The sequence below is a fragment of the Myotis lucifugus genome, unplaced genomic scaffold, assembly GCF_000147115.1.
Source record: "Myotis lucifugus unplaced genomic scaffold, Myoluc2.0 scaffold_532, whole genome shotgun sequence".
Taxonomy (NCBI): domain Eukaryota; kingdom Metazoa; phylum Chordata; class Mammalia; order Chiroptera; family Vespertilionidae; genus Myotis; species Myotis lucifugus.
In genome coordinates, this window is record NW_005871580.1 from 501,988 (window position 1) to 526,877 (window position 24,890).

The 24,890-nt window shown below is 44.8% G+C and overlaps 2 protein-coding genes and 1 pseudogene across 3 annotated transcripts in view; all 3 read right to left on the minus strand.

The window, feature by feature from the left end:
* Window positions 1–2,544, minus strand: part of SVOPL (SVOP like) — a 51,479-nt gene extending 48,935 nt beyond the window's left edge. For both annotated transcript variants that reach the window (XM_023745310.1, XM_023745309.1), the window contains exons 1-3: window positions 2,463–2,544; window positions 2,194–2,285; window positions 683–781 (exon numbers count right to left, since the gene is read on the minus strand). In XM_023745310.1, coding sequence (XP_023601078.1) covers window positions 683–781; window positions 2,194–2,285; window positions 2,463–2,544 — 273 coding nt within the window. The remainder of the gene's footprint in view (window positions 1–682; window positions 782–2,193; window positions 2,286–2,462) is intronic.
* Window positions 2,545–10,920: 8,376 nt separating this feature from the next.
* On the minus strand, window positions 10,921–12,500 carry LOC102418420 (annotated as a pseudogene).
* An 850-nt stretch (window positions 12,501–13,350) lies between these two features.
* Window positions 13,351–24,890, minus strand: part of ATP6V0A4 (ATPase H+ transporting V0 subunit a4) — a gene marked incomplete at its 5' end in the record, with an annotated part of 33,816 nt that continues 22,276 nt past the window's right edge. Inside the window, 6 exon segments of the mRNA XM_006110091.3 lie at window positions 13,351–13,819; window positions 14,846–15,017; window positions 15,160–15,277; window positions 19,168–19,278; window positions 21,629–21,730; window positions 23,801–24,017. Coding sequence (XP_006110153.1) covers window positions 13,726–13,819; window positions 14,846–15,017; window positions 15,160–15,277; window positions 19,168–19,278; window positions 21,629–21,730; window positions 23,801–24,017 — 814 coding nt within the window.

The following is a 24,890-nucleotide window of genomic DNA, read 5'->3' on the forward strand; positions in this document are numbered from 1 at the left end:
CAAAGGAACAGAATTTCCGGAGGGATGGGGCCAGAAATCAGGATTTTTAAAAGATTCCCAGGTGATTCTAATGTGCAGCCAAGGTTGAGAACCACTGCTCTACAGCCTGTTACTGTACAAACAACACAAGATTAAGTTAACCTTATGGGAATGTGATGCAATCAAGAGACACGGTAAACATGAGATGGATGAAGCTACTGCCAGCGTAATACGTGTACTGTTTTATAGCAAACTTAGCTCCACTTTGCAGCAGTACTTGGTGTGAAACTCATAAAGCTATTCATATGGTCTTTGAGAAAAGTTGAGTGTATAACACAAACAATTCAATTTGGTGATTGGTTAAGTCACTATGGTCACACTAAGTAGCCTCTTAGTGTTCTGAACTAATAGTTAAAGCATATCTAACCCATGGCTTAAGAGTTACTTTCTCTGATTTGCATTTATCTCTTTGGGGCTTTTATTAGGAGCTGGAAAATAAGCAATTCAAAGTTATGCTCTCCAGGGTGGGGAAAAACGGGAAGAAAGGCCTCAAATGCTGGTTGGAGCCTGCAGACGCATCAGCTTTGAAAGCCAACAGACTAGGGGTGGGGTACCCTTCGGGTCTCGCCCCGTGGGATGGGGAAGGGGTGGAAGCCCTGGTCTCCAGGTGGCTCATTTGCAGCTCAGGAAGCAGGTCACTCACCGTGGTCACTAACGCCACCTGCCAATTCTCCAGCTGCCATTCACAGCGGATGACGGGAGACACAACCGCTATTAACATGATCTCCATGGCCTCGGCAATCTTAAGAAAAAGGAGGAAAAATGCTGTGTCTGAGTGCCAGCCTGTCACCACTTCTCCCCACGCCTGCCTTCCACCACCCTTTAGCCTCCTCTTCCCTCCCCTCCCCCATTTAGGGAGCACCTATTGCGTACCCACTTAGCAGTACTTGAACATTTTGAAATGTCCCCAGATTTATCGCTCATATTTACTTGTGATGTTGGGGATGCGTGCATTTGCACTGTATCTGAGGGTGTTGTGCGGAGGCCAGTCACGTAGCTAGTGGCTCACCCCGCCATCCACTTCGACCTAGCTTTGTTGTTTTATACTCATCCTCGTGGAGATCTCAGGACATGCCCCTGGCAAATGGATTTTTAAAATAGTCCCTTTCTCAAGAAGTTGGGATGAGGAGACAAGGTCATGAAAGCCAGACAACAATAAAGGAACAAGTACAAACAATATGAGTTCATCATCAGGAAAGAATGTCTTCTTAGCAAACAGTATGTGCTGCTAAATATTCCTTTCTTTTTTTTTTTTTTTTTTTGTTAACCCTCACTTGAGGATACTTTTTTTTTTCTTGCTTAAAGTATTACAAAGAGTATTACATATGTCTCCTTTCCCCCCCACCCCCACCCTTGACAATCCCCGGCCTCCCCTACCCCCCAGTGTCTTATTCCATTGGTTATGCTTGCATGCATACAAGTCCTTCGGTTGATCTCTTACCCTCCCCCCTCCTCCCCCCTTTCCCAATTGATTTTTAGAGACAGTGGAAGGAAGGGAGAGAGAAAGAAAGAGAGAGGAAGAGAGAGAGAGAGAGAGAGAGAGAGAGAGAGAGAGAGAGAGAGAGGAGAGAGATGTGAGAGAGAAACATTGATGGATTGCCTTCCACACACACCACACACACCCTGACTGGGGTCAGGGATGAACTTGCAACCCAGGTACGTGCCCTTGACCAGGAATCGAACCCGAGATCCTTCTGTGCGTGGGTCGACACTCTAACCACTGAGCACACCGGCTAAGGCCTAAATACTCCTTTCAACAGAAAGGTTAATTATCATCCTCTGTCCATATCTTGCTCTCCATTACGGGGTGAGTGTATCTCCCAGGGAAATGAAGTGGATGCTAGAAAAGAATTGATAGAATAAATAGAAATAGAGGAAAGAAATCCAGCTCAGAATAATGAAGAAGAAAGTCACAGATAGTTCTGAGGTTTTGTACCTGGAGGAAGGGATGAAAATGACATCATTAAAAGGGAAACGGGTATCAAGTGGGGATCAGGGGGAAATGAATTGTTGGGGACATGTTCGCCTCACAAACTCCCTGCCCCCCTCACATCCGCCCAAGTGGACCGCCCTGCGCTGAGGTCCGTGCAAGACTCTATGTGTCCCACAAGGAAATAGCTCGGGAGACTCAAACGGTCTCCAAGCCGCACTCACCCCAGTGCTGCCCATGATGAGGAACAGGGCGATGTGGAAGCGCCCGAACCCGATGGTCTCCACGGCATCTTCCACGGTGAAAGTCTTGGGCTCTAACGAGGAAAAGCAAAGTGAAAAGAACAGCCTGTGTGGGTAGGAAATGTGTGTGGACTATTGCTCACCCCAGAGGATGTTGGGAAACCAATTCCTGTTATAAAAACTAGTAAATCCGGGGGGAGGGGGTGGAATTAAGCAGCAGCTTGAGGTCAGAGACTTCTAGATCACCTGACCTTTTGGCTGTGGCTCTGGGGCTCCCAGGCTCAACCTCCGAAGGCTGAGGACGGTGACCGGCTCCACCCGCTTGGTTGGCATCTTCTAATGGTTCCGGTTTCCCCACACGGCTTCCCTGATGGAACCAGGAGAGGGGACACGGAATGAGCTGTAGCTGAGTACATATTTTTCTTCAATCTTCACAGAAAATCTGTGAAGTGGGTCTTACATATTAATGCATCTGAAACACAGAGAGGTTAAATGGCCACATGAGATCATTGGGCCCCAATGGCTAGCCATCCGCCCTGCGTGGGGCCAGGTGAGCTCTGGACAATCTGACCAGTAGCCTCTGAGTGGGAGTGGAGTGGGCTTCACTACAGAGAAGTAATCTCCATGCCAGGTCTTTCCATTCCCATGGGCCTGTCTACACAGTGTGACCATACGTCACAGGGCGCGGTCTTGTGTATTATTCTTGTTACTGACAGAGCCATGAAGCTCTTCTTTTCATCCCCCCTTTCTGTATTTAATCCTGAAAAAGGATTCTTAATCTCCCAAACCACAAGAAAAATAAACCAAAGAAAGCTGAGGAGCAAGGAGTAAAATATTTTCCAAATGACTTTAAGATACAGTCGTTTAGCCCTGGCTGGGTTGGCTCAGTGGATAGAGCGTCGGCCTGCGGACTGAAGGGTCCCAAGTTCGATTCCGGTCAAGGGCATGTACCTTGGTTGCGGGTACAAACAACCAGTAGGGGGTGTGCAGGAGGCAGCTGATCAATGTTTCTCTCTCATCAATGTTTCTAAGTCTCTATCCTTCTCCCTTCCTCTCTGTAAAAAATCAATAAAGTATGTATTTTTTTAAAAAAAAGATACAGTTGTTTAACTCTACACCCCTAGTGGGATCCACAGAACTCCTAATCTGGTCTCAGTAATTATATTGTGAGTAATAACACTGGCATCATTATTTTGATGCCAGCACATATAAGAGGCTCATTTTACCATCCTCTGCTTTCCAAGAAGTGTAACAGTTTTTCAAAATAAATTGTTCACAAAAGGAGGTTCTGAGATTCTTCAATCACTCTTCAGACCCCTGGTGAGAAGCAGTGGGACGTAGGCAGCCCATCAAGTCCTTAATGTTGGCAAGAACCAGCACTGCATGTGTCGCGTGGGCCCCTGTGGGGACCTGGGAGCGTCTGAATGCTCCGCACCCTGAGGAGTTTTTCTTCCAGCTGGGACCCCGCAGACACACATAAAAGCAACTACACTGCAAGGTAGACATCCTTTGTTTTCTTAAAATGCTGTCACAGTGACAGATAGGTCAATAATGCTCAGAAATAAGTCCTGGAAATCCCCTTCCCAAGAGACACCATGAAAAGCATGAAAAGTTATTATTTCACAGAGCGGGGAAAGTAAACATAATTGGTCTCTCAGCCCGTCTGGAAGCCCGAAAGACCTGAAGACAGACTGTTCTAGAAACTACCCTTGTTTCCTTCCAGACATTGTCCCAACACCCTTTGAAGGGGTATGCTTTTTTTTGGGGGGGGGGTGTACATTTATTAAAGCGGGAACAGTGCAACAGGAAGGGCTGAGGACAGAGAGCCCTGGAGGGGCTGCTTTGGCTCATGGGGAGTCAGAGAAAAGGGGCCTAGGGGCAGGTTCAGGGGGTGAGCCTGGGACAAGCTGCTGCTGCTCATGGCTCCCCTGGTTGCAAGTCTCTGGGGGTCCCTTAGAGTTTAGAGCAGCGGTTCTCAACCTGTGGGTCTTGACCCCTTTGGCGATCACACAACCCTTTCACAGGGGTCGCCTAAGACCATCCTGCATATCAGATATTTACATTATGATTCATAACAGTAGCAACATTACAGTTATGAAGTAGCAACGAAAATAATTTTATGGTTGGGTCACAAGATGAGGAACTGTATTTAAAGGGCCAGAAGGCTGAGAACCACTGGTTTAAGAGTTATGTGCCTGAGGGGGAAGGAGGAGGGAAGGAGAAGGCGTGGGCAGGTGCTTCAGGGTGGGAGAGCCCACCTGGAGGGTGTTCTTTATCTGTAACATTTAAATCCTGTGGACTGAGGGCCTCTTTGGTTATAAAGAGGCCCTTAGTACACATTAAACATCTACTGACTGCATATCATGTTTCCAAAGATGGGAAGATGAACCACAGATTCCTGCAATCAAAATATGAAAACAAGAACATGTGGTGAGAATTAAATAGTGGTGATACCTGGTGGCTGTACTAAATATCATTAAATTATACACTATAAATGGTGAATATTATTGTATACAAATTATATAATTTTTTTTTCTCTGAAAATAGTCATTTAAATCATGGCAGCAGACTTAAAAACCAAAAGGGACTCTTGCCATTTATAGTGTTAAAGAATGAAACAATGTAGTTGGGTGGGAAAATATTTTTTTTAAGTTCATCTTAAGTTCAGTGACAACAACAAGTTCAGTCTTCACTCAACATATAACTCTTCTACCAGCCAAGTTTTATACCTTCTCATAGCAATGTAAACACGTTTTACAATTTTAACATTCATAAAGGCTTACGTTTGAGTAATAAGACAATGTGCAGCAAGTCTCCTTGCTCTTTGTATTAAGCGGCAAGAAAAGAAACCCAGGAAATCTGCCACTTACTACTGAGCAGAACAAGCTTTAATTTGAGGTGTGTTTTAACCTGATTAGGTAGCCCCATGGGTCCTAAATATCCTACTTACTTCTCTTATCAGCAAAGAGAAGTGATTTCTCTCAGACGGCCTGGCAAAGGCGTTACATCCAAGATAATGGCATTAAGGTTCTCTTAATTAAAGCTGATCCCATAAAAAACAATAAAAATAAAATAAAGCTGATCCCGTAAAGGGAGATTTACAGTTGTGATTTCAGATACACACACACACACACACACACACACACACACATATATCCAGTGGCCAAATCACAAAGAGTCATTTATTTTATACTGAGAAGTTTCCAAAAGTAACCAGGTTTGCTACAAATATTAGGAGATAATATTAGGCAATACACAAACTTTTAAAAGTTTTAATGTTGTCTATGTAAGAAGTATCCAAACCTGGAAAGCATTTTTATGAGTTTATTTGAGCTCAAACTGGCAATTGCCAGGAAGCAAGACCTCAAATGCTCCTGAGAATGACAGGATTTTGTTGTTTGTTTGTTCTCTATTTCAGTTTCATGTTTTATTGAATTTATTGGTCTGACACTGGTTAACAACATTATACAGGTTCCAGTGCATACTTCCACCACACATCATCTGTACACTCATGTTTTTCTTTGTTTTTTAATACTTTTCTTATTTTTGTTCTTGTTTTTTCTTTTATTCTTTTCTCCAGTAAATGTTTGTAGTAGCCAGCCAGTGTGGCTCAGTGGTTGAACCAGGAGATCACAGTTGGATTCCCGGTCAGGGCACATACCCGGGTTGTGAGCTTAATCCCCAGTAGGGGGCGTGCAGGAGGCAGCCAATCAATGATTCTCATCATTGATGTTTCTATTTCTCTCTCCCTCTCACTTCCTCTTTGAAATAAATATTTTTTAAAAAATGTTTGTGGTAGATATAAACCACAAATTACAATAAAAAATAAGATCCTAATAAATTAATGGCCAAATTATATGAACAGGCAATTCACAAGAGGATATATAAATTATAAACAAAACTGGAAGACTGTTCACTTTCTGTAGTAACTGACAATTATAGTAACAAAACCTTTAGTTATCATTTTATAACTGCTAAATTAGCAAACACAGAAAAGACAGAGGGAGGGCGGGGGAAGAGGAAGGGAAGAAAGGAAGGAGGGAGGGATGGAGAGAGGGAGAGAAGGACTGGAGGAGGGAGGGAGAGAGTCAGGAAAGCAGCAGCCACGGTGAGACAGATTAAACTGGTTCCATTTCTCTTTCCATTTCTTCACCTGGAAATAAAAATAGTCCCAGATTCTTGTGGGAGAAGCAGCCTGCTGCCTTCCAGTAACAAGCCTTCCTTATACCTGGTGGATGGGTGGCCACTGAGTGGCAGGTGGTTGTTGGAGGGGCGGCACTTCTGAGGAAGCCCTATTCACCCCCCCTCCCTCCCCCTCCTCCTCCTGCCTTTTTCCAGCCCCTGGAGACCTGATGGCTGATGCCTCAGCAGGTGTCTCGGGTCCTGATATGAACGTGAGGATGGAAAGGTGGAAACGCGGGCTAAGTGGGGCAGAGCGTGGTGAGAAAGAGCCCGGGACCTGGTGAGGCGGGCTCCCCCACGCCTTGGTCTACTTACCTCCCGACGGCTTCTACGTGGGAAAGAAAAGAAAGCTCTCTCTTGTCTAAGACCCCGTTATTTCTGGTCGCTATTACTTACTTGCAGTTGTGTGCAAAAAATTTTTTAGGCTGGTCAAGTGAAGCCGTGGGAGGAACAAGGACAGCTGTGACCAACTGGCTGTGATGAATGATAAACACTGCACTCCGACAGTCAGTGTGTGCAATTCTTAACTGACAAACTGCCTCAAGTCTGAAATGAGGATTAAATGAGACGATGTTTGTATAATATGGCCCAGTGCCCACTGCAACATAAGCACTCACGGCTGTTCGTATCGTTTCTCATCTCGGAATGAAGGTATCAGCTAAGCTTCTAAAACTTCCCTATAACTATAAATCAAATATACTCAGCATTAGTTCTTATCCACGTAGTTAGCAAACGCATATTGCTCCAAAGGCATTCATTGCTAATATGAGAACCCCTTGGGCTCAAATGAAAAACCACCTAAAAGTAACCACCAGTTACTTGTCTTCTGAAATAGGTCGCTCTTATTTCAAGGGTAAACGGAAGTGTATTAAGAAACCCTCCCAGGTGCTATGTGCCTATTGGAAAATACGACCTCGAAACCGCTCCAACCACAATGTAACAGTGATCTTCGCCCAAACCAGTCGCCTCAGCTTCCTTGTGAAAGGCACTCCTACACAATGGATGGCTTCACACTAAAAATACCTCTATTGTTCCATATCGCTTTACATGTATAATTAGCATATTTTAGAGAAAGAAAAACCTTCCACACCTCCATTTGGAATGGCCTTCCTGATGTGGGGGTGAGGTGGGGTGCAGAAAAGGGGTGGCAGCGATGTGTGACTCACTCAAACGCTACTCAGAGGAGCAAACCTGGCCCTTGCCCAGCCACCGACAGTGTTCAGTGTCAGCAGTTGTAACCTCCATCTTTCTAATGCCCAGCCCTTGAAGATGGTCAAGGTCGATGGGTTCCCAATGTCAGGTGAGGCTGCCAAGGGATGGAAGAAACAAGTTACCAGCCACAGAGAAAGCTCTGTTCCTGCCTATGAGGCTATGCGGGGTCTTCAACAACAGGATTCCTTCGGGGGGCATGTTGGTGGGGGGTGCAGAGGTGTGGATGGATTGTCAGGATTTGGGCATTTATATCTGTGCGTTGTAAAGGGGCTTACATTCCAGATCATTCCGAGGACAAACACTAACTTAGCAGGCATGGAAAGTATTCGCTTAGTATTTTCTAACGTTTCAGCCAAAAGTTTCATAAAGAGATGTTTTCATAAAGAGGAGATAACATGTTTCAGACAGATGGAGATGAGGCACGTTCCTGAGAGACAGAATTTATCAGCTCAATTTTGAAATAAAATGTTGGGGAAACTGAGTTGGTATCTTCTATTGTTTGGCTCCCTAAGTCATTCTAAATCCCTTCTAACCTAGGAAGAGCATGGATGGATGGATGGATGGATGGATGGATGGATGATCAGACCAATTCAGGAAAATAGGGAATAAGGATGCTTCAGAGCCCTATCAGTTCCTTAAAAACTACAATGGGAAAATTACCCATGGCCTACCTTCAAAAAAATCTAATAAAGAACTGACACCCAGCTGGTGTGGCTCAGTGGTTGAGTGTCAACCTATGAACCAGGAGGTCACGGTTCAATTCTTTGTCAGGGCACATGCCCAGGTTGCAGGCTCAATCCCCAGTGGAGGGTGTGCAGGAGGCAGCCAATCAGTGATTCTCTCTCATCATTGATGTTTTTATCCCTCTCTCCCTCTCCCTTCCTCTCTGAAATCAATTAAAATATATTTTTAAAAAAACTTACATATTGGGGATTTACTCTGAAACTCAAAGGCTTAGATGGAGCTCAAGACTCATCAAAACAAATTCTAGGTGACCAGCAGGCATTTTATTCTACTCCATTTTAGCCAGAAATAATTGGGCTACTGTAGAATTTTTTAAACTGAACTTGTGTGTGTCTGTGTGTGTGTTGAAATTTGTTTTGCAATGTCAATAAGAAGAAAGTCTCAAACTCCATTTGCCTTCAGCCAGCCACTTGTGGTCCAACCCTCCCCCCACCCCAAAGCAGGAGAAATCAATCCAGATCCATGTTGCCCATAGGAGTTTCTTACCTCGGTATATTTCTTTCCAGTCTGGGGCTTGTTTGCTTCCCCTTCACAGCAGCCAAATCCCACCTAGAAGTTGCACCACTGGTGGCTTCTGGACTTACTTTCCCAAGAAACCTGGCGCCCAGGTCTTCTCCTTCCCGTTCAGCTCAGTTCTGTGAACGGGATTATTTAAGAAACCACCTTGCATCCTGGACAAGTGAGTGACATCCAGGTCACACCCCCTTCTCAGTCAGCCCTTCACCTGATCCCTTTATAAAGGGGAAATTACATCTTTTATGGAAACAGAAAGAGGCTGCCAGGCTTGGGAGGATACTAATATGTTGTTCTCAGGAAGGCTGGGGGCATTTCTGAAAGAGCAGGGGTCTAGGTCAGGTGCAGAGGGAAGTTCTGAGTTTTCAAACCTTCACTTGCAGCCATCATTGTTTAGGATTAGAGGGCAAAAGGCTGGTTGGTGACCCCTCTAAGCAGAGCATAGTTTTAGACGGCTGTGGAGAAGGGCAATAAGGAGCTGAGGACCTTGAACCTGTCCAGTGACCTTGACAACATGGGGTCGTTACTGACTGCATGCCTGGTCCATGCCTAGAGCCTTATAACCCCCTTCACAGCCCAGAGGTGGAGATCACTTTGGCCATAAGGGGACAACTCCACATCCTGCCTGAGGGCACACACAATAAACTACCAGAGATGGAACTCAAGGATACACATCTTCTGATTACAACTGTCATTCTTGGGCTCAGTCTGTTTTAATCATTAAGTGAATATTTGCTGAGCATCTAATTGTGCCTTAAGTTGTGCTGGGTGGGTCATGCATGACCTTGATATGGAAGGTGACAGAGAAGCCCCCTGGGGTATGAGCAATGACACTTCCATAAGCACCAGGCAACCCAATACACGGAGGGGCAGGTGGGGTTGAAAAAAAGAGACCTGTCCAAAGGACTCTTACATTTTGTCAGGTCTCCTGGAATCTTATTTAGATGTAGATACTAAGTGGAAGTGCTTCGTAAATTGTAAATAGACTTCATTCTACCAGGATAGTCACCATAGCCATTATAATGAACCTGGATAAAGGTCATTCAGACTAAAGAGTTAATGAAACGATCTTTTTTAAAAATTAAATTTATTAGGGTAACATTGGTTAATAACATTTTTAGATGTAAAATTCCATAATATATCATCTGTGTATTGCATGTATGCTCACCTGCCCCAAAGTATATTTACATCCCATTACATATGTTTTCCCCTTTACCCTCTTCATCCTTCCCCACTTCTACCCCCTCCCCCGCTGGTAACCACCATACTGTTGTCTGTTCCCATAAGTTTGTTCATTCATTGCTGTTGTATATCCCACATGAGTGAAATCATGTGGTTCTTGTCCTTTTCCATCTGACTTATTTCACTTAGCATGATACTCTCAAGATCCATTCATGCTGCCACAATGGCAGTATTTCATCATTTTTCACGGCTGAGTAGTATTCCATTGCACATATGTGCCACATCTTTATCCAATCACCCATTGAAGGGCACTTTAGTTGTTTCCATGTTTTGGCCACTGTGGATAATGCTGTAGTGAACACAGGGGTGCATACATCTTTGGGAATAAATGTTTTCAAATTTTGGGGGTAGATACCCAGATGAGGGATTGCTGGGTCATGTGATAGCTCTATTCTTAATTTTTTGAGGATCCTCCATAGTGTGTTCCATAGAGGCTGCATCAACTTACATTCCCCTTAGCAGTGGACAAGGGTTCCTTTTTCTCCACATTCTCTCCAACATATTTCTCGTCTTATTGATGATAGCCCCTCTAACAGGTATGAGCTCATTGTGGTTTTGATTTGCATTTCCCTTATAACTAGTGAAGGTGAGCATCTTTTCATATATCTGTTGGCCATCTATATGTCTTCTTGGGGAAAGTGTCTATTCAGGTCCTCTGCCCTTTTTTTAATTCGATTGTTTTTGTTGAGTTGTATGCATTTGTTTGTGGTTTTTTTTCTCATTAAACTTTGTTATTTTAATGGGTCTCAAAATTCTGTGACAGATTTTTGGTCATGTTGTTTCCATTAAAAAGTACTGATTTAAAAAACCAATAACTTAAAAACTGCCACACACACAAAAGAACCAAATGGTCCACAAAACATTCTCCTTTCCTTCTGAAGGTTTTACGATGCATTGTAATCATTAACCAGTCTTTTACTATTAAACTTAAATGGCCAATTGAGACACACAGTTCTGGGACCATTCTTCCACCACTGATTGAGACTGGGGTGGCAAGTGTTGGAGATAATATTCACTTAGCTTCTGAGCTTTCTGGTCAGACCTGGTGACTTTGCCAGCTCCAGCTGCCTTTTCATCCACTGCTTTGATGACACCCACAGCAACTGTCTGTCTCATGTCACAAACAGTGAAACGGCCCAGAGGAGGGTAGTCAGAGAAGCTCTCAACACACATGGGCTTGCCAGGGGTCATATCAACAATGGCGGCATCACCAGATTTCAAAAACTTGGGGCCATCTTCCAGCTTTTTCCCAGAATGACGATCCATCTTCTCCCTCAGCTCAGCAAATTTGCAAGCGATGTGAGCTGTGTGACCATCCAGCACAGGTGCATAGCCAGCACTGATCTGGCCTGGGTGGCTCAGGGTAATCACCTGAGCTGTGAAGCCAGCTGCTTCCATTGGTGGGTCATTTTTGCTGTCACCAGCCACATGGCCATGGTGAACATCTTTGACAGACACGTTCTTGACATTGAAGCCCACGTTGTCCCCAGGAAGAACTTCACTCAAAGCTTCATGGTGCATTTCAACAGGCTTCACTTCAGTGTAACGTTGACTGGAGCAAAGGTGACCACCATGCCAAGCGTGAGAACATCAGTTTCCACTCGGCCCACAGGGACAGGACCCACACCACCAATTCTGTAGACATCCTGGAGGGACAGACGCAGAGGCTTGTCAGTTGGACAAGGTGGTGGCAGGATGCAATCCAGAGCTTCAAGCAGTGTGGTTCCACTGGCATTGCCATCTTTACAGGTGACCTTCCATCCCTGGAACCAAGGCATGTTAGCACTTGGCTCCAGCATGTTGTCACCATTCCAACCAGAAATTGGCACAAATGCTACTGTGTCAGGGTTGTAGCCAATTTTCTTAATGTAGGTGCTGACTTCTTTAACAATTTCTCCGTATTTTTTCTGGCCGTAGGGTGGCTCAGTGGAATCCATTTTGTTAACACCAACTATCAGCTGTTTCACACCCAGTGTGTAGGCCAGAAGGGCACTCACGTGTCTGTCCATTCTTGGAGATGCCTGCTTCAAATTCACCAACATCAGCAGCAACAATCAGGTTGCACGGTCAGCCTGAGATGTGCCTGTAATCATGTTTTTGATGAAGTCTCTGTGCCCTGGGGCATCAATGATGGTCACATAATACTTGCTGGTCTCAAATTTCCACAGAGAGATCTCAATGGTGATATCTTGTTCCCGTTCAGCTTGCAGTTTATTCAAGACCCAGGCATACTTGAAAGAGCCCTTCCCCATCTCAGCAGCCTCCTTCTCAAATTTCTCGATGGTTCTTTTGTCGATGCCACCACATTTGTAGATCAGATGGCCAGTAGTGGTAGACTTGCCAGAATCTACGTGTCCAATGACAACGATGTTGATGTGAGTCTTTCCCTTTCCCATCTTGGGTTTGAGTTAATGGTGGTTTTCACAACACCTGTGTTTTGGCGGCAAACCTGTTACGAAAAAGCTGTATGCATTTTTTTTTAATACATTTTAGTCCCTTATTGGAGATATCATTACAAATATCGTTTCCTATTTGGTTGGTTGCCTTTTTGTTTTGTTGATGGTTTCTTTTGCTGTGCAGAAGCTTTTTAGTTTGATGGAACCCCATTCATATATTTTTGCTTTTACTTCTCTGGCCTTTGGGGTCAAGTTCACAAAAAACCCTCTGAGACCAAGGTCCATACGTTTAGTACCTATATGTTCTATGCATTCCATTGTTTCAGTTCTTATATTTAAGCCTTTAATTCATGTTGAGTTAATTTTTGTGTATGGTGTCAGCAGTCTAGGTCCACTCTTTTGCATGTGGCTTTCCAGTTTTCCCAGATGATTTCCTGTCTCCATTGCATGTTTTTGGCTCCTTGTCACTTTTGTTCTATTAGTCTGTGTGTCTATTTGGAACAATCTTATTCTACACCTGGCCCTTGAATTTGTCCAAGCCTACAAATCACTTTCTCCAGTTACTCCAGCATAATGTGCTCTCAGAGCAAACAAAGTTGCTGATGATGTCATGTGGGGTTTAACAAAGCAGAGAGCCACACAGGGGCCAGCCCTCCATCCAACACAGAACATTAGCTGTGCTTCCTCACCCAGAGAGAAAAATCTATGAGAAAGTTCCTGATCTTGTGCAGCTTAGCCTCAGATGACGATAAAAGGTGTTTGAGGAAGCAGGAAATGAAGGAATCAAATAATAATCCTTCTTTTGGAGTAGTTTGTATAACTCTATTGTTTAACTTTGCCCTGAAATTATGGACACTAAATTTTATGAAATAATTTTGAATAAAGACATCTTACGGAAAAAGTGAATGGCCCAGAAGTTTATTTTCTTAAATATAATACTTACAATATGACAAGAAAACATTAATTTAGCAACCCCTCCCCAATTTCTCTATCATTTTAGTATTTGACAACTAAGACCTTACAGGAGGTTGAAATGACTTGCGACGCCGTTCCTCTATAACATGGTGAAGTCGTATCAAATCCCAGGACTTGTAGCTAAATAATACATGGCTTCCTGCCTCTGGTTGGCTGAGAACAATCGTTCCATTGGCAGCCTTGCACAGTTGATGTCAAAAACAAGACTGATACAGAAGGTGGTGTCAGCCATCAGCCACGGGACCTGCAGCTACTCCTCGACTGTCCCATCCAGGATGTTTTTAAAGGAGAACGGAGAGAACTTGTACCCAGCCCCGACGTAGAACTTGTTCTGGAACTCCACCCTGTTGTTGGGGGCAAGAAAAGGGGGGTTAAACACCCACCTCTAGGGGGTAGCTAGATCTAGGAAGCATTTATCAGACCAAGCGCAGAGTCAGGAAGGCGTGGGGGGAGGAACCCAGGCTGGTGTTGCCACAGGAATCCTCTCAGGCTTTTATAACCTTCTCTCTTACACCTTCCCCCCGCCCCTCCCAGGCCTCTGCTGCTGGCCTCACAGACCAGCATAGCCATCCCACCCTCAGCACCCTCGCTTTGAACCACTGTCCGATGAGCTAGTGAGCAGAGCGCTCAGCAGGTTACACGTGCTTTTTAGTTTTCATCCTGGTCCTAAACTGCAGAACAATCAGAACCTTGGTTTATATTTCTATAACTTACAGAACAGATATCACGCAAGATCATTTATGTTTATAAAGTTGCAGAATTTGCTTCCTAATGATACAGGCAGAAATGATGTTATAACCTTAGGCAGGGGACGCTGTGATTCTCAACTCAGTAGAGAAGCATAAAAACATTTTTTATGAACAGCAGGTAGAGAGGGAGGCGAAAGCTGAAGACAAGCTACATTCCAGACAAATCTGTGAATGTCCAGGGGGCCTTCTCCCTTGCAGGCACCCTCCTTCAATTTCCACTTTCTGAGAATTTGGCAGCTGAACTATGGGTGTTAACTCCTGCACTCGGCAACAAAGGCCAAAGGTCCCAGACTCAGCAGGCCTTCCGTGAGCCCATTTCAGATCTCCCATCGTACCGACATTGGCAGGTATCCCTTATTTTAGAGCCAATTGTAATATAACAAGTGGAAATGTAAAGGAGAAGGAATAAATGAGAACTAGCATTTATCACAAGGTGGCCAAGATATATGCATAATATATGATATCATTGAATAGTTCACCAACAGGTGCCTAAACTAAGGTTCCAGAAGGGTATGTTAGTTGCTAATGTTACACAGCAGGTCAGGACTTGGACCCAGCTGGCCTGACAGCCCGACTTCCACCCAAGAGCCCACAGAGGTCCTGCAGCCCCGTCGTCCTCACCAGTGCAGCCGCAGGGCGTGCAGGAAAGCAGAGAGCCCCTCCATGACCAGCAGGATGGCTACTGTCAGGACAGCAAACACAGCAAAAATGATAAAGACCCCGATGAGTCCTCCCCAGCCTCGCAGGCGAAGGCCGATGTTCATCACCATGGTCCAGAGCACTTCGGACAGTTCTGCAAGACGCAAGAGCAACATCACAGGTTTACGTGGCAAATGCAAATTATTCTCACGAAAGAAGAGACGGAAAGAAGCCAGAGAAGGCACTGGTACAAGCGCATGCTCTGAGCTTTGCACCCCTGCTGGTGGCTCACTCACCTGCGTGAGCCAGGCTGAGGGCCCAGAGCCGGAGGTAAGAGGCTGTGTTTGAAATGCAGCCCAGGCAGTACTCGATCGTGTGGATGGCCTGATGCACGAATATGTCTCCAAAGTTGAACTGAAAGAGGAAACTCTTTGTTCTATTTCATTAAGTACTTTCCACATACAAAGTAGTATAAATAATATATACATGAATAAGACATGGGCTTTGCTGTTCAGATATTTCCAGGTGAACCAGAGGAAAATAAATATTACTGTACTTGTAGAAAGAGAATTAGCAACACAAAGTAGGATGTGATGTGTGTGCAGTAACATGTCCCAGAAGTTGTTGAAAAGGTTCATGAGATTTGTGCTGGGCCATGAAGGATGGGGAGGCATCCGGAAGTCAAAGAAAAACAAGACCCTTCCTGGTAAAGAAAAGGACTCTAGTAAGGCAGTAGGTGGGACTATCACGGAGGCAAGTTTTGGGGAAAAACAATTGGCTGGAACTGGGAGCCTGTGTAGGTGACCAGTAAGAGCGTGCAGGTGTTGAAGTTGCAGGAAAGACCAATGAAGGACAGAGCTGAGAAAATCACCCAGAATCACTGAGCAACCATTAAAAGGGTCTGAATAGAACGTGGCAGGGGAACATAAAGACATATTTGGGAGAAGATTAATCTGAAAGCAAAATGGACCAGTGAAGGGACAGCCTATAAGCAAAAAAGTCGGTTTGTGGAATAGCTTAGTGATCCTGGGTATGAGGGGAGAAGAAACGGGGTGAGACAGCGATGATAGCCCACTGTTTCCTCCATGTACTCTGATGCTGGGGGGACACAGAGTGACTGGCGCCTTCTCTGGCCTCAAGTAGCTCACTGTCTAAAAGGGAGAATATGCCGACAGACAGATCCCACAGAGCAGTATGGGAAGTGCCCTCATCGAGAATGCAGCGGTATTGTGGGAACACAGAGGACCCCTTACCCAGAAGGGGCCCTCACCCAGGGTCACACAGGGCTCTGAGATTCTTGAGGCTGAAGAGTGAAAAGAGTTGCATTGACAAACATGGATAAATTGGAAAAGGAGATGAGCAGTTAATTGTCAGATGTGTCATGTCCCAGGTGACAGCTGCCCATACAAGTAGAATCTCTCAGCACACAATGGCAGAGGCAGAACAAGCTCAGAAGAAAAGTCTAGGCTGGAAATGGACACCTGGGACCTCACTGTGGGAGGAGGGACAGTGGGAGCGAGGAGGACTGAGAAGATCAATAAGGAAAAGATGGTGGGAAGAAGAGCTCTCACTCAGCCTTGGGAAACATCTTCGTTCAGAGATAGGAGGAACCACATGGCTGCAGTCAAGGATGGAGAGGTATCCAGGAAGGAATGGGGGTGTGGTCAACCATGTCAGTTGCTATAGAGAAAAGACAAAAATCAGTGCCTCTCAATTTGGCAATGAAAACTGCTAGGAGGAATTGAAGGGTGGGGATGAGCAGAGATGGACAGGGTGGGTAGAGAGAGTCAAGGAAAAGGAAGACTGTGTAGTGAAGAATTAACCCCACCCAAAGAGAGGTTCAGCTTCGTCCTGGCCCCTGGAAGGCAACCTCTAAGTCAGCGGTTCTCAACCTATGGGTCGAGACCCCTTTGGGGGTTGAACGACCCTTTCACAGGGGTCGCCTAAGACCATCGGAAAACACATATATAATTACATATTGTTTTGTGATTAATCACTATGCTTTAATTATGTTCAATTTGTAACAATGAAAATATATCCTGCATATCAGATATTTACATTACGATTCATAACAGTAGCAAAATTACAGTTATGAAGTAGCAACGAAAATAATTTTATGGTTGGGGGTCACCACAACATGAGGAACTGTATTAAAGGGTCGCGGCATTAGGAAAGTTGAGAACCACTGCTCTAAGTCCTTGTACTTTCACAAGTGAAAGAAATGCTTTTGTTATTTTTGGTGAGTTCTTGGGACCACTTCTGTTCATTTACTTGGGGATAGGCCACACCAGAAAGACCAACCAAGTGGTTAGAATTGGACTTGGAGACACATGCTAGTAGCCCCATCTCCAGGAAAGGAAGAGTGATGGAGACCACCTGGGTGGCCCTAGGTCAGTGATGGCGAACCTATGACACGCGTGTCAGAGGTGACACGCGAACTCATTTTTTTGGTTGATTTTTCTTTGTTAAATGGCATTTAAATATATAAAATAAATATCAAAAATATAAGTCTTTGTTTTACTATGGTTGCAAAATCAAAAAATTTCTATATGTGACACGGCACCAGAGTTAAGTTAGGGTTTTTCAAAATGCTGACACGCCGAGCTCAAAAGGTTCGCCATCACTGCCCTAGGTCAACCATGCCTGCGTAGTGAGCCCCCAATAAAACATCGGACAGTGAGGCTCAGGTGAGCTTCCTGGGCTGGCCATCTGCACACCTGTTACCACAAGTCAGTGCTGGGAGAATAAGGAGTCCCTGAGAACACAGAAGCCGCGCTTTGGAGCCCTCCCAGTGGATTCCGCCTGGGTGCCTCTTCCTCTGGCTGGTTCTGATGTGTATGCTTTTGCTACAACAAAACTAAGTATTGCACTTTCCTGAGTTCTATGAGTGGGTTTATAAAAGATTGAACCCAACGCAGTCTGAGGGGACCCTGAACTTGTAACTGGCTGGTCTGAAGGGGGGGTGGTCCTGGGGAACCCCAAACTTGTGGCTAGTGTCAGAAGTCTTGGGTAGACTTAGCAGTCTGGGCACTGCGTCCTTACCCCTGAGTTCGGTTAACTCTTGGCGAGGAGAGAAGTGGGAGAGGACTTCGAGGGGGAGGCGGAGTCAAGCCTGTATTCACCTTACAATGGGACACCCAAGCATGACCATGGGGGAGGGGACGAGCCTACAAATGGAAGGGGCAGCCGGGTCATGGCAGTGGTGGCCGGTGAACAGGGACTGGATACATGTCAAGGGCATGAGAAGATTATGGAGGCTGCACTGGATAGGCTGGGCCTGGTAAGTCTGATGCTGTGTGGGTTGGATTCTAAAACATTCCAGCAAGTCTAACAAACGTAAATATCAATAAGCCACCAATATGGGTTATTCTCCTTACCTGGAATCTTGTAGGAACAGTTGTTCAAAATCCAGATTTTTCCCCTCATTAGGTCTAATTGACCATCCATTCATTCAAATGATTATTTTTTCAGTAATTAACATTAGAAATGGAGCTACTCTTAGCATCCATCAGGCCTCACAGGACCCTGTCCCCACTGCAGAATAAGAATAGAGCTCCAGTGATAACCCCCAGCCAGTTCAGGACTGTGGGCCACTCCAGTCCTGGCATAAAAGCAGAGTCTGGGAAAATGTGGCACATTCCTGGGAGTGGCTGCCTCAGACAGAAAGGGGCAGGGAGGGAGGAGGAAACAAAACAATTCCTGAATTCACAGGAGAGCAGATAGTATTATGAAGGTTAATGAAGGAGGTTGTGATAGAGCAGGGCTGAGGCAGAGGGTGATGAAGGCTGTGCACACTTGGGTCCAGGAGGGGACTGGGGAAAAAGGATCCACTTTTTGCTTTAATATCTAGGGCTACATTTGGGCTCTGCTCTCACGGCTTGAGGGGCCCTGATGAGAAAGCTGACTTTCGGGGCCCAGTGATGAGCCAAGGAGGCCTTCGTACCATTGATGGCCTCCGATGTCACTAGATCTGAAGGCTGACGTTCACCTCACGCTCACAGATGCAGCAGCACCTGGGCTAAAAGATTACAATACTCCTAGATGGGTTGGTAAGTAGCAGTTGTTCTGATCCTGTAGGCATCCCCTGCCCTAGGACCTTCCCAGCTTCCTGTGACTCAGCAATCACAGGGCTGCCACCAGCAAGGTCCTCTTGACCCAACCAGCTCTACTGCCCAAGTTCATTCTGATGGGCTGGTGCCCACGCCCAAACAGCTCTTCAATACTTGACCACCACCCCTGACCAGGTCCGCTTCTAGAATCTGTACAAACTGGGAAGTCTTTGTAGGGTGTTGAGTCCCAAATACCTCTTCTTCGTAGTCCTCTTGGGCCCTGTGGGCATCTGCTCTCCTGGGAGGGCTCGAGTTGTTACCTTCAATGTCTTCAGCGGTGTGTTCTTGAATCATGGATGCCTGCAGCTGTCAGCAAGCAAGGAAATGAAGCGCTCGATTCATCCTTAGAATTAGAATCACAACAATTCCATGCAAAATACGGGCTCTCGTGAAATATTAGCTACGTCCCAGCCACTGTTCTAAACTCTCTCTACGTTATCTCATTTAGCTTTCCTAACAACATTTTTACATGAGCAGAGTCACCACCCCATTTCACAGAGAGGTAAACTACAGCTCAGAAAGGTTAACACATGTGCCCAGGACCCCAGCTGGTAAGGCTGGTTAGCAGCAGAGCCAGGATTCAAACCCAGTTGGGGATTCCAGAGCATGTGCTTTTCTCCATGGTGCCAGAAGGTGCCAAATGGGTCAGTCTTTACAGTAAACCAACACACACACCGGAGTGCCTCTCTATTTATACATATATACACACCGTCATAAAACCATCAGTGATACCTTTGACATACTTAGCCTTGTGACCGACACATCCAGATTTCTATGGGAAAAATCAGGAATTAATGACTGCTATGATCTGAATGTCTGTGTCTCCCTCCAAAATTCCTATGTTGAAATCCTAACCTCCAAAGATGATAGCTTTAGAAGGTGGGGCCTTTGGAAGGTGATTAGGACATGAGGGTGGAGCCCTCAGGAATGGGATTCGTGCCCTTATAAAAGAGGCCCCAGAGAGTATCCTCACCCCTTCCTCTATGTGAGGACACAACGAGAAGGTGTCTTCTCACCATGAACCAGGAAGGGACCCTACCCAGAAGGTGAATGTGCTGGAGCCTTAATCTTGGGCTTCCCAGCCTCCAGGACTGTAAGCAGTGAATTTCTGCTGTTTATACGCCACCCAGTCTGTGGTACTTGGTTATAGCAGCCCAAACAGACTAAGACAATCACTTTTCCAACACAAATATACTTTTCTAAATAAAAATATCATTTTATAAAAATGGCTAAGAAAAAAATCCAAAGGGGGAAAAAAAATCAAGGTGTAGTCACCATTCAGTTTGGCCTGGTTTTATCCCTGAGTTTCAATCAACTATTTCTTCCCAGGCACTGTGAAACTTAACATCCCATGCTGAAAGTTGTTCCTAGAATGATTTCACGGGAGGAGTGTTGCAAATTAGGCATGTAAGTATCAGTACCTTTCTTTCTTCAGTGAGTCTGCACCTAATATTTGCAAGCCCCTGGGCAAAGGTCACAATGGAAGTCCATGTGTCATATGTTTAAATATTGAAAAGTTATAAATTAAGCCAACATATTCCTAAGTAAAATATGTTCTAGCCTCCTATCTTGATAAATAAAGCCTCATAAGAACTTGAAAGGCCAGGTTCAAATTCAGCGTCCCAGGAGAGCTGGCCTGCACGATGACACACCACTTTCTCCTCATCTCTGGTCCCCTCCCGCAGCTGGAGGGCCGGTGTGCACGTGTGGATACTGCCCCCACACTGTCCATGCCCACCTACACTCTCCACAAACTGCTGCCCAGGGGCCACGCCAGGATCTAGCTGTGCCCGTGCTGTGGCTGGACCTTTGTAGAGCCCAGAAGTGGGCTTGAGTCCGTCTGGACAGGAATTCCAGGGTACCAGGTACCGACAGGGGGCTCTGGGTTCATGGTTCCCTGCCCTATGGTGAGGAATGTGACTTAAACTAACATTACTTTGTCTTCTTCAAATCCTATTTTCTCTCTCCGTCAACTGAAGGGAGAAAATATCACAGAAAAAAATAAAAGATAGTTTCTCCACTTTCATCCCTAACTCCAGCCTTTTCTAGTCCTATGCTGGAATTGGTTAAAATAAACATGAATAACTTGGTAAAAGCACAATACTGGACTTTGTGAATGTTAGTGACTCTTCTCCCCAGTCAAAATAGACTTTGTAGTCAGTCTCTTTAGCTAACGTCTCATGCTGTTTGACCTGGGTGCTGTCTGAAATAAAATAATCAGTTTTAAATTAGTTACTCGCAACTCTCTAAAACACATGTGCCAAAGGACATACACAGGAAGTTTATAGAAGCACTATTTGTAATTACCAAAACTGGAAACAAGCCAAATAACTATCAGTATCTGAATGGTAACTAAACTGTGGTATATTCATGCAAAGGAGTATTTTATATCACACACACACACACACACACACACACACACACACAAGCAAAATTTGCAAGACATAAGATTTAAACCTGCTTGGCCTTAATAGGACATTATTCTGGAAAAGTCAAACTCTATTGAAGAGAACATATCTGGTGAAGTCCAGTTACCTACCTCGCCACTGTCTTTCAGGCCTGGTCCACCCAGCATGCTCTCTCAACCCCAGACTTCCAGTCCCAAGGAACCCACATGCCTACCCACAGTGACTGAACTGGAAGGAATGACTCTTACCTGGGATTTCCGATGATTGGCTCTAAGAATAAATGGCTTAATCAGAAGCATCCACGGTACAGAAATCAAAGCCATAACAACAAAGAAACTTTGGACTTCTTGCTGCAAGACCAGAATGGTAAGATCCTATTACTTTAAAGTGATCACACAGCATACTTCAATCAGTGGTTCTCAACCTTCTGGCCCTTTAAAACAGTTCCTCATGTTGTGACCCCCAACCATAAAATTATTTTCGTTGCTACTTCATAACTGTAATTTTGCTATTGTTATGAATAATAATGTACATATCTGATATGCAGGATGGTCTTAGGCGACCCCTGTGAAAGGGTTGTTCGAACGCCAAAGGGGTCGCGACCCACAGGTTGAGAACCGCTGCTTTATATGATAAAAATGCTAAGTGTGAATCATTTCAGTTGCATTTTATTTTTTAATATTTTTATTGATTTCAGAGAGGAAAGGAGAGGGAGAGTTAGAAGCATCAATGATAAGAGAGAATTATTAATCAGCTGCTTCCTGCACGCCTTCTACTGGTGATGGAGTCCATGACCTGGGCATGTGCCCTGACAGGAAATTGAACCCTGACCTCCTGGTTCATAGGTCAACTCAACCACTGAGCCATACCAGCCAGGCCTATTTGTCCATTTTACACCAGGCTTTCCCCCTCATGTTGTACAAGCAACTGGAGATTTATATTATCTGTTGCTCTTCTTCGATAGTCAAGCACGACAGTAAGACAGCCAGGACAGTGATGGGAAGGGGCTGTATTTATCAACCTACATTGTCTCTCCCAGCTGCCTGACCCCAAAATGAGGTTATGGAAACTTCAAACTGTGTCAAGATAATTCATCTTCATACTAGGGCTTGGGGAAACGAGCCAACCCCAACGATGTTTTTAATGAGAAAAAGCTGGAAAAGCCATGCTCACTGCATATTCCAGACTGAGGGCTTCTGTCTTCATGCAAAGGGCTATTAGCACGTGAACTGCTGGATGAATTTCAGTCCTTTGCCTAAAAGTGAAGACTTGCTTGGAAAATCCAAGTAAATTTTCATTTAGACTCAGGCAATGAGTAAATTAACCTTCCAAATACATTCATTTAATGCTAACAGCTAGGGTGGTTCAAGGTTACCATTGATGTTAACAAAAAGATAGGGTACCACCAGGGAACTTCCAGAGGTGTAAGTCTTCTCTGGTTATTATTGAAAATAGTCTCTTATTTTTTCATTAAAAAAAATAGCCCCATCACAGGGCATTTTTTCCTTCTTATTTGCTGCTTCTGAAGGGAAGGAGAATACAAGTAGGAATCAAACTCATGAGGACATGCAGGGCCATGGGAGGAGCCTGATTTTCATCAGGGCACCAGCATGAGCACTCACTGTTGGGATAGGTGCACCGCAGGGTCCCCTGGCATTGGGAAGCTCACCCTAGAACTTGACCCAGAGGAATCATGACCTATATACATGGGCCTTCCTTTATTGAAAACTCGACCTTCAAGCAATATTATCAAGTTAATCGCTGGGAGAGGACAGAGGAAGAGAACTATCTGTGCTACCAAAGAATGACTCACTGAGTGCTATTTATATCCAGCTCCCATGGAACAGTTATACTGTTTAAAAATAAAATATCAAGTTGAGAGTGAAGCTGAAATAAATGGAAGCAATCAGAGTGGCAAAAAGTCTGACTGTTGGGCGGTGCTGTCCACAGAGGAAGAGCCCAGAGGAAAACAAGAGATAAAAACTCAACGAGCCAGCGGAAGCCCCCGGAAGAGCCTGACATGTGAACAGAGGGACTCCTCTTCCTGGTCCCATTTCCATTTTCTTTCTTGTAAACCTTAGCTGGAGTTTATTTTTATTTTATTTTTTAAATATATTTTTATTAATTTCAGAGAGGAAGGGAGGAAAGAGAGATAGAAGCACCAATGATGAGAGAGAATCATTGATCAGCTGCCTCCTGCATGCCCTCCACTGGGGATCGAGCCCGCAACCTGGGCATGTGCCCTTGACCGGAATCAAACCCAGGACCCTTCAGTCCGCAGGCCGACGCTCTAGCCACTGAGCCAAACTGGTTAGGGCAAGATAGCTCAGTCTTGCAAATAACTAGTCTCTGTGGTACTCAAGAGTATGAGAGAGATCTACCATAATTAGGTGCATAAAAGAAGAAAAATCCCATAATACCTGATGTTTGTACAGGGGTGCATTCGAGGGGTCGTTATAGTTAAACATAAACATGTTGATGAAGTGGATGAGGATGCTGGGGGCCTTCTGGGACACGTGGACATCGTAGTAGCACCATTTGAAAATGATCATGAAAACCAGGTATCCAAACAGGCACAGCATAAAAATCATCTCCGGAATAAATTGCAGAAGGATGTTGAGTGTTTTTCTGAAGTATCTGGGGATGGACACACACACACACACACACACACACACACACACACACACGAAGACAGAACATTGAAAAAAAGTATCAGTAACTAATTATTCTTCCCAAAGCATAAAATGTTAACTGCATTCACTCCCCTGGGAAGCAGCAATCATGCATGGATGGAGAGGAAAGTGCTTTTGCACAAAAGATTTGGAGAGAACCAAAGTCTAGGGGTCATGTCTGAAGCAAAGACTGAGCCCACACAGTCAGTTGGCGATTTGGCCAAAGCTTCAAATGCAGGCCCAGCTCATATCAACACATTGAAAACACACGGGTATATGGGGGTGACTTGAGAGCTTTCCTCCTAAGAATGCCTTAAGATAGGGGGGCAAAGTAGGGCCCTTGGGTTTTTACAGCCTGCAAGTTAAAAATGGTTTTCATATTTTAAAATGGCGGGGGTGGGGGGAGACTAAAAAGAATATTATTTTATGATACATGATAATTACACAAAATTCAAATTTCAGCATTCATACATAAAGTTTTATTGGAACGGTCACACTCATCCCGCTACGCATTTGTATTGTCAATGGCAGTTTTCACGTTACCATCTGGCCTCAAAAGTCTAAAAGATTTACTATCTGTCCCTTTGCAGAGAATGCATGCCAACTCCAGCTCTAAGGCCTTGGGTCGCACAGAATAAGTTGGGGGCACCGAAGTGAAAAATATCAGAAAGAGCCCCATACCCTTTGTTAACTGCAAGAGCTAGAAAAGGAGATTCCATGGAAAAAAATGGGATTATCAGAGATAACGTGAGGCCAGCCTGACACTCAATGATGCCAAATAAGGTCTAGGCAGAAAGTGCCGTCTGGGATTCTGTCTCACCGAATCCGCATAGAACTC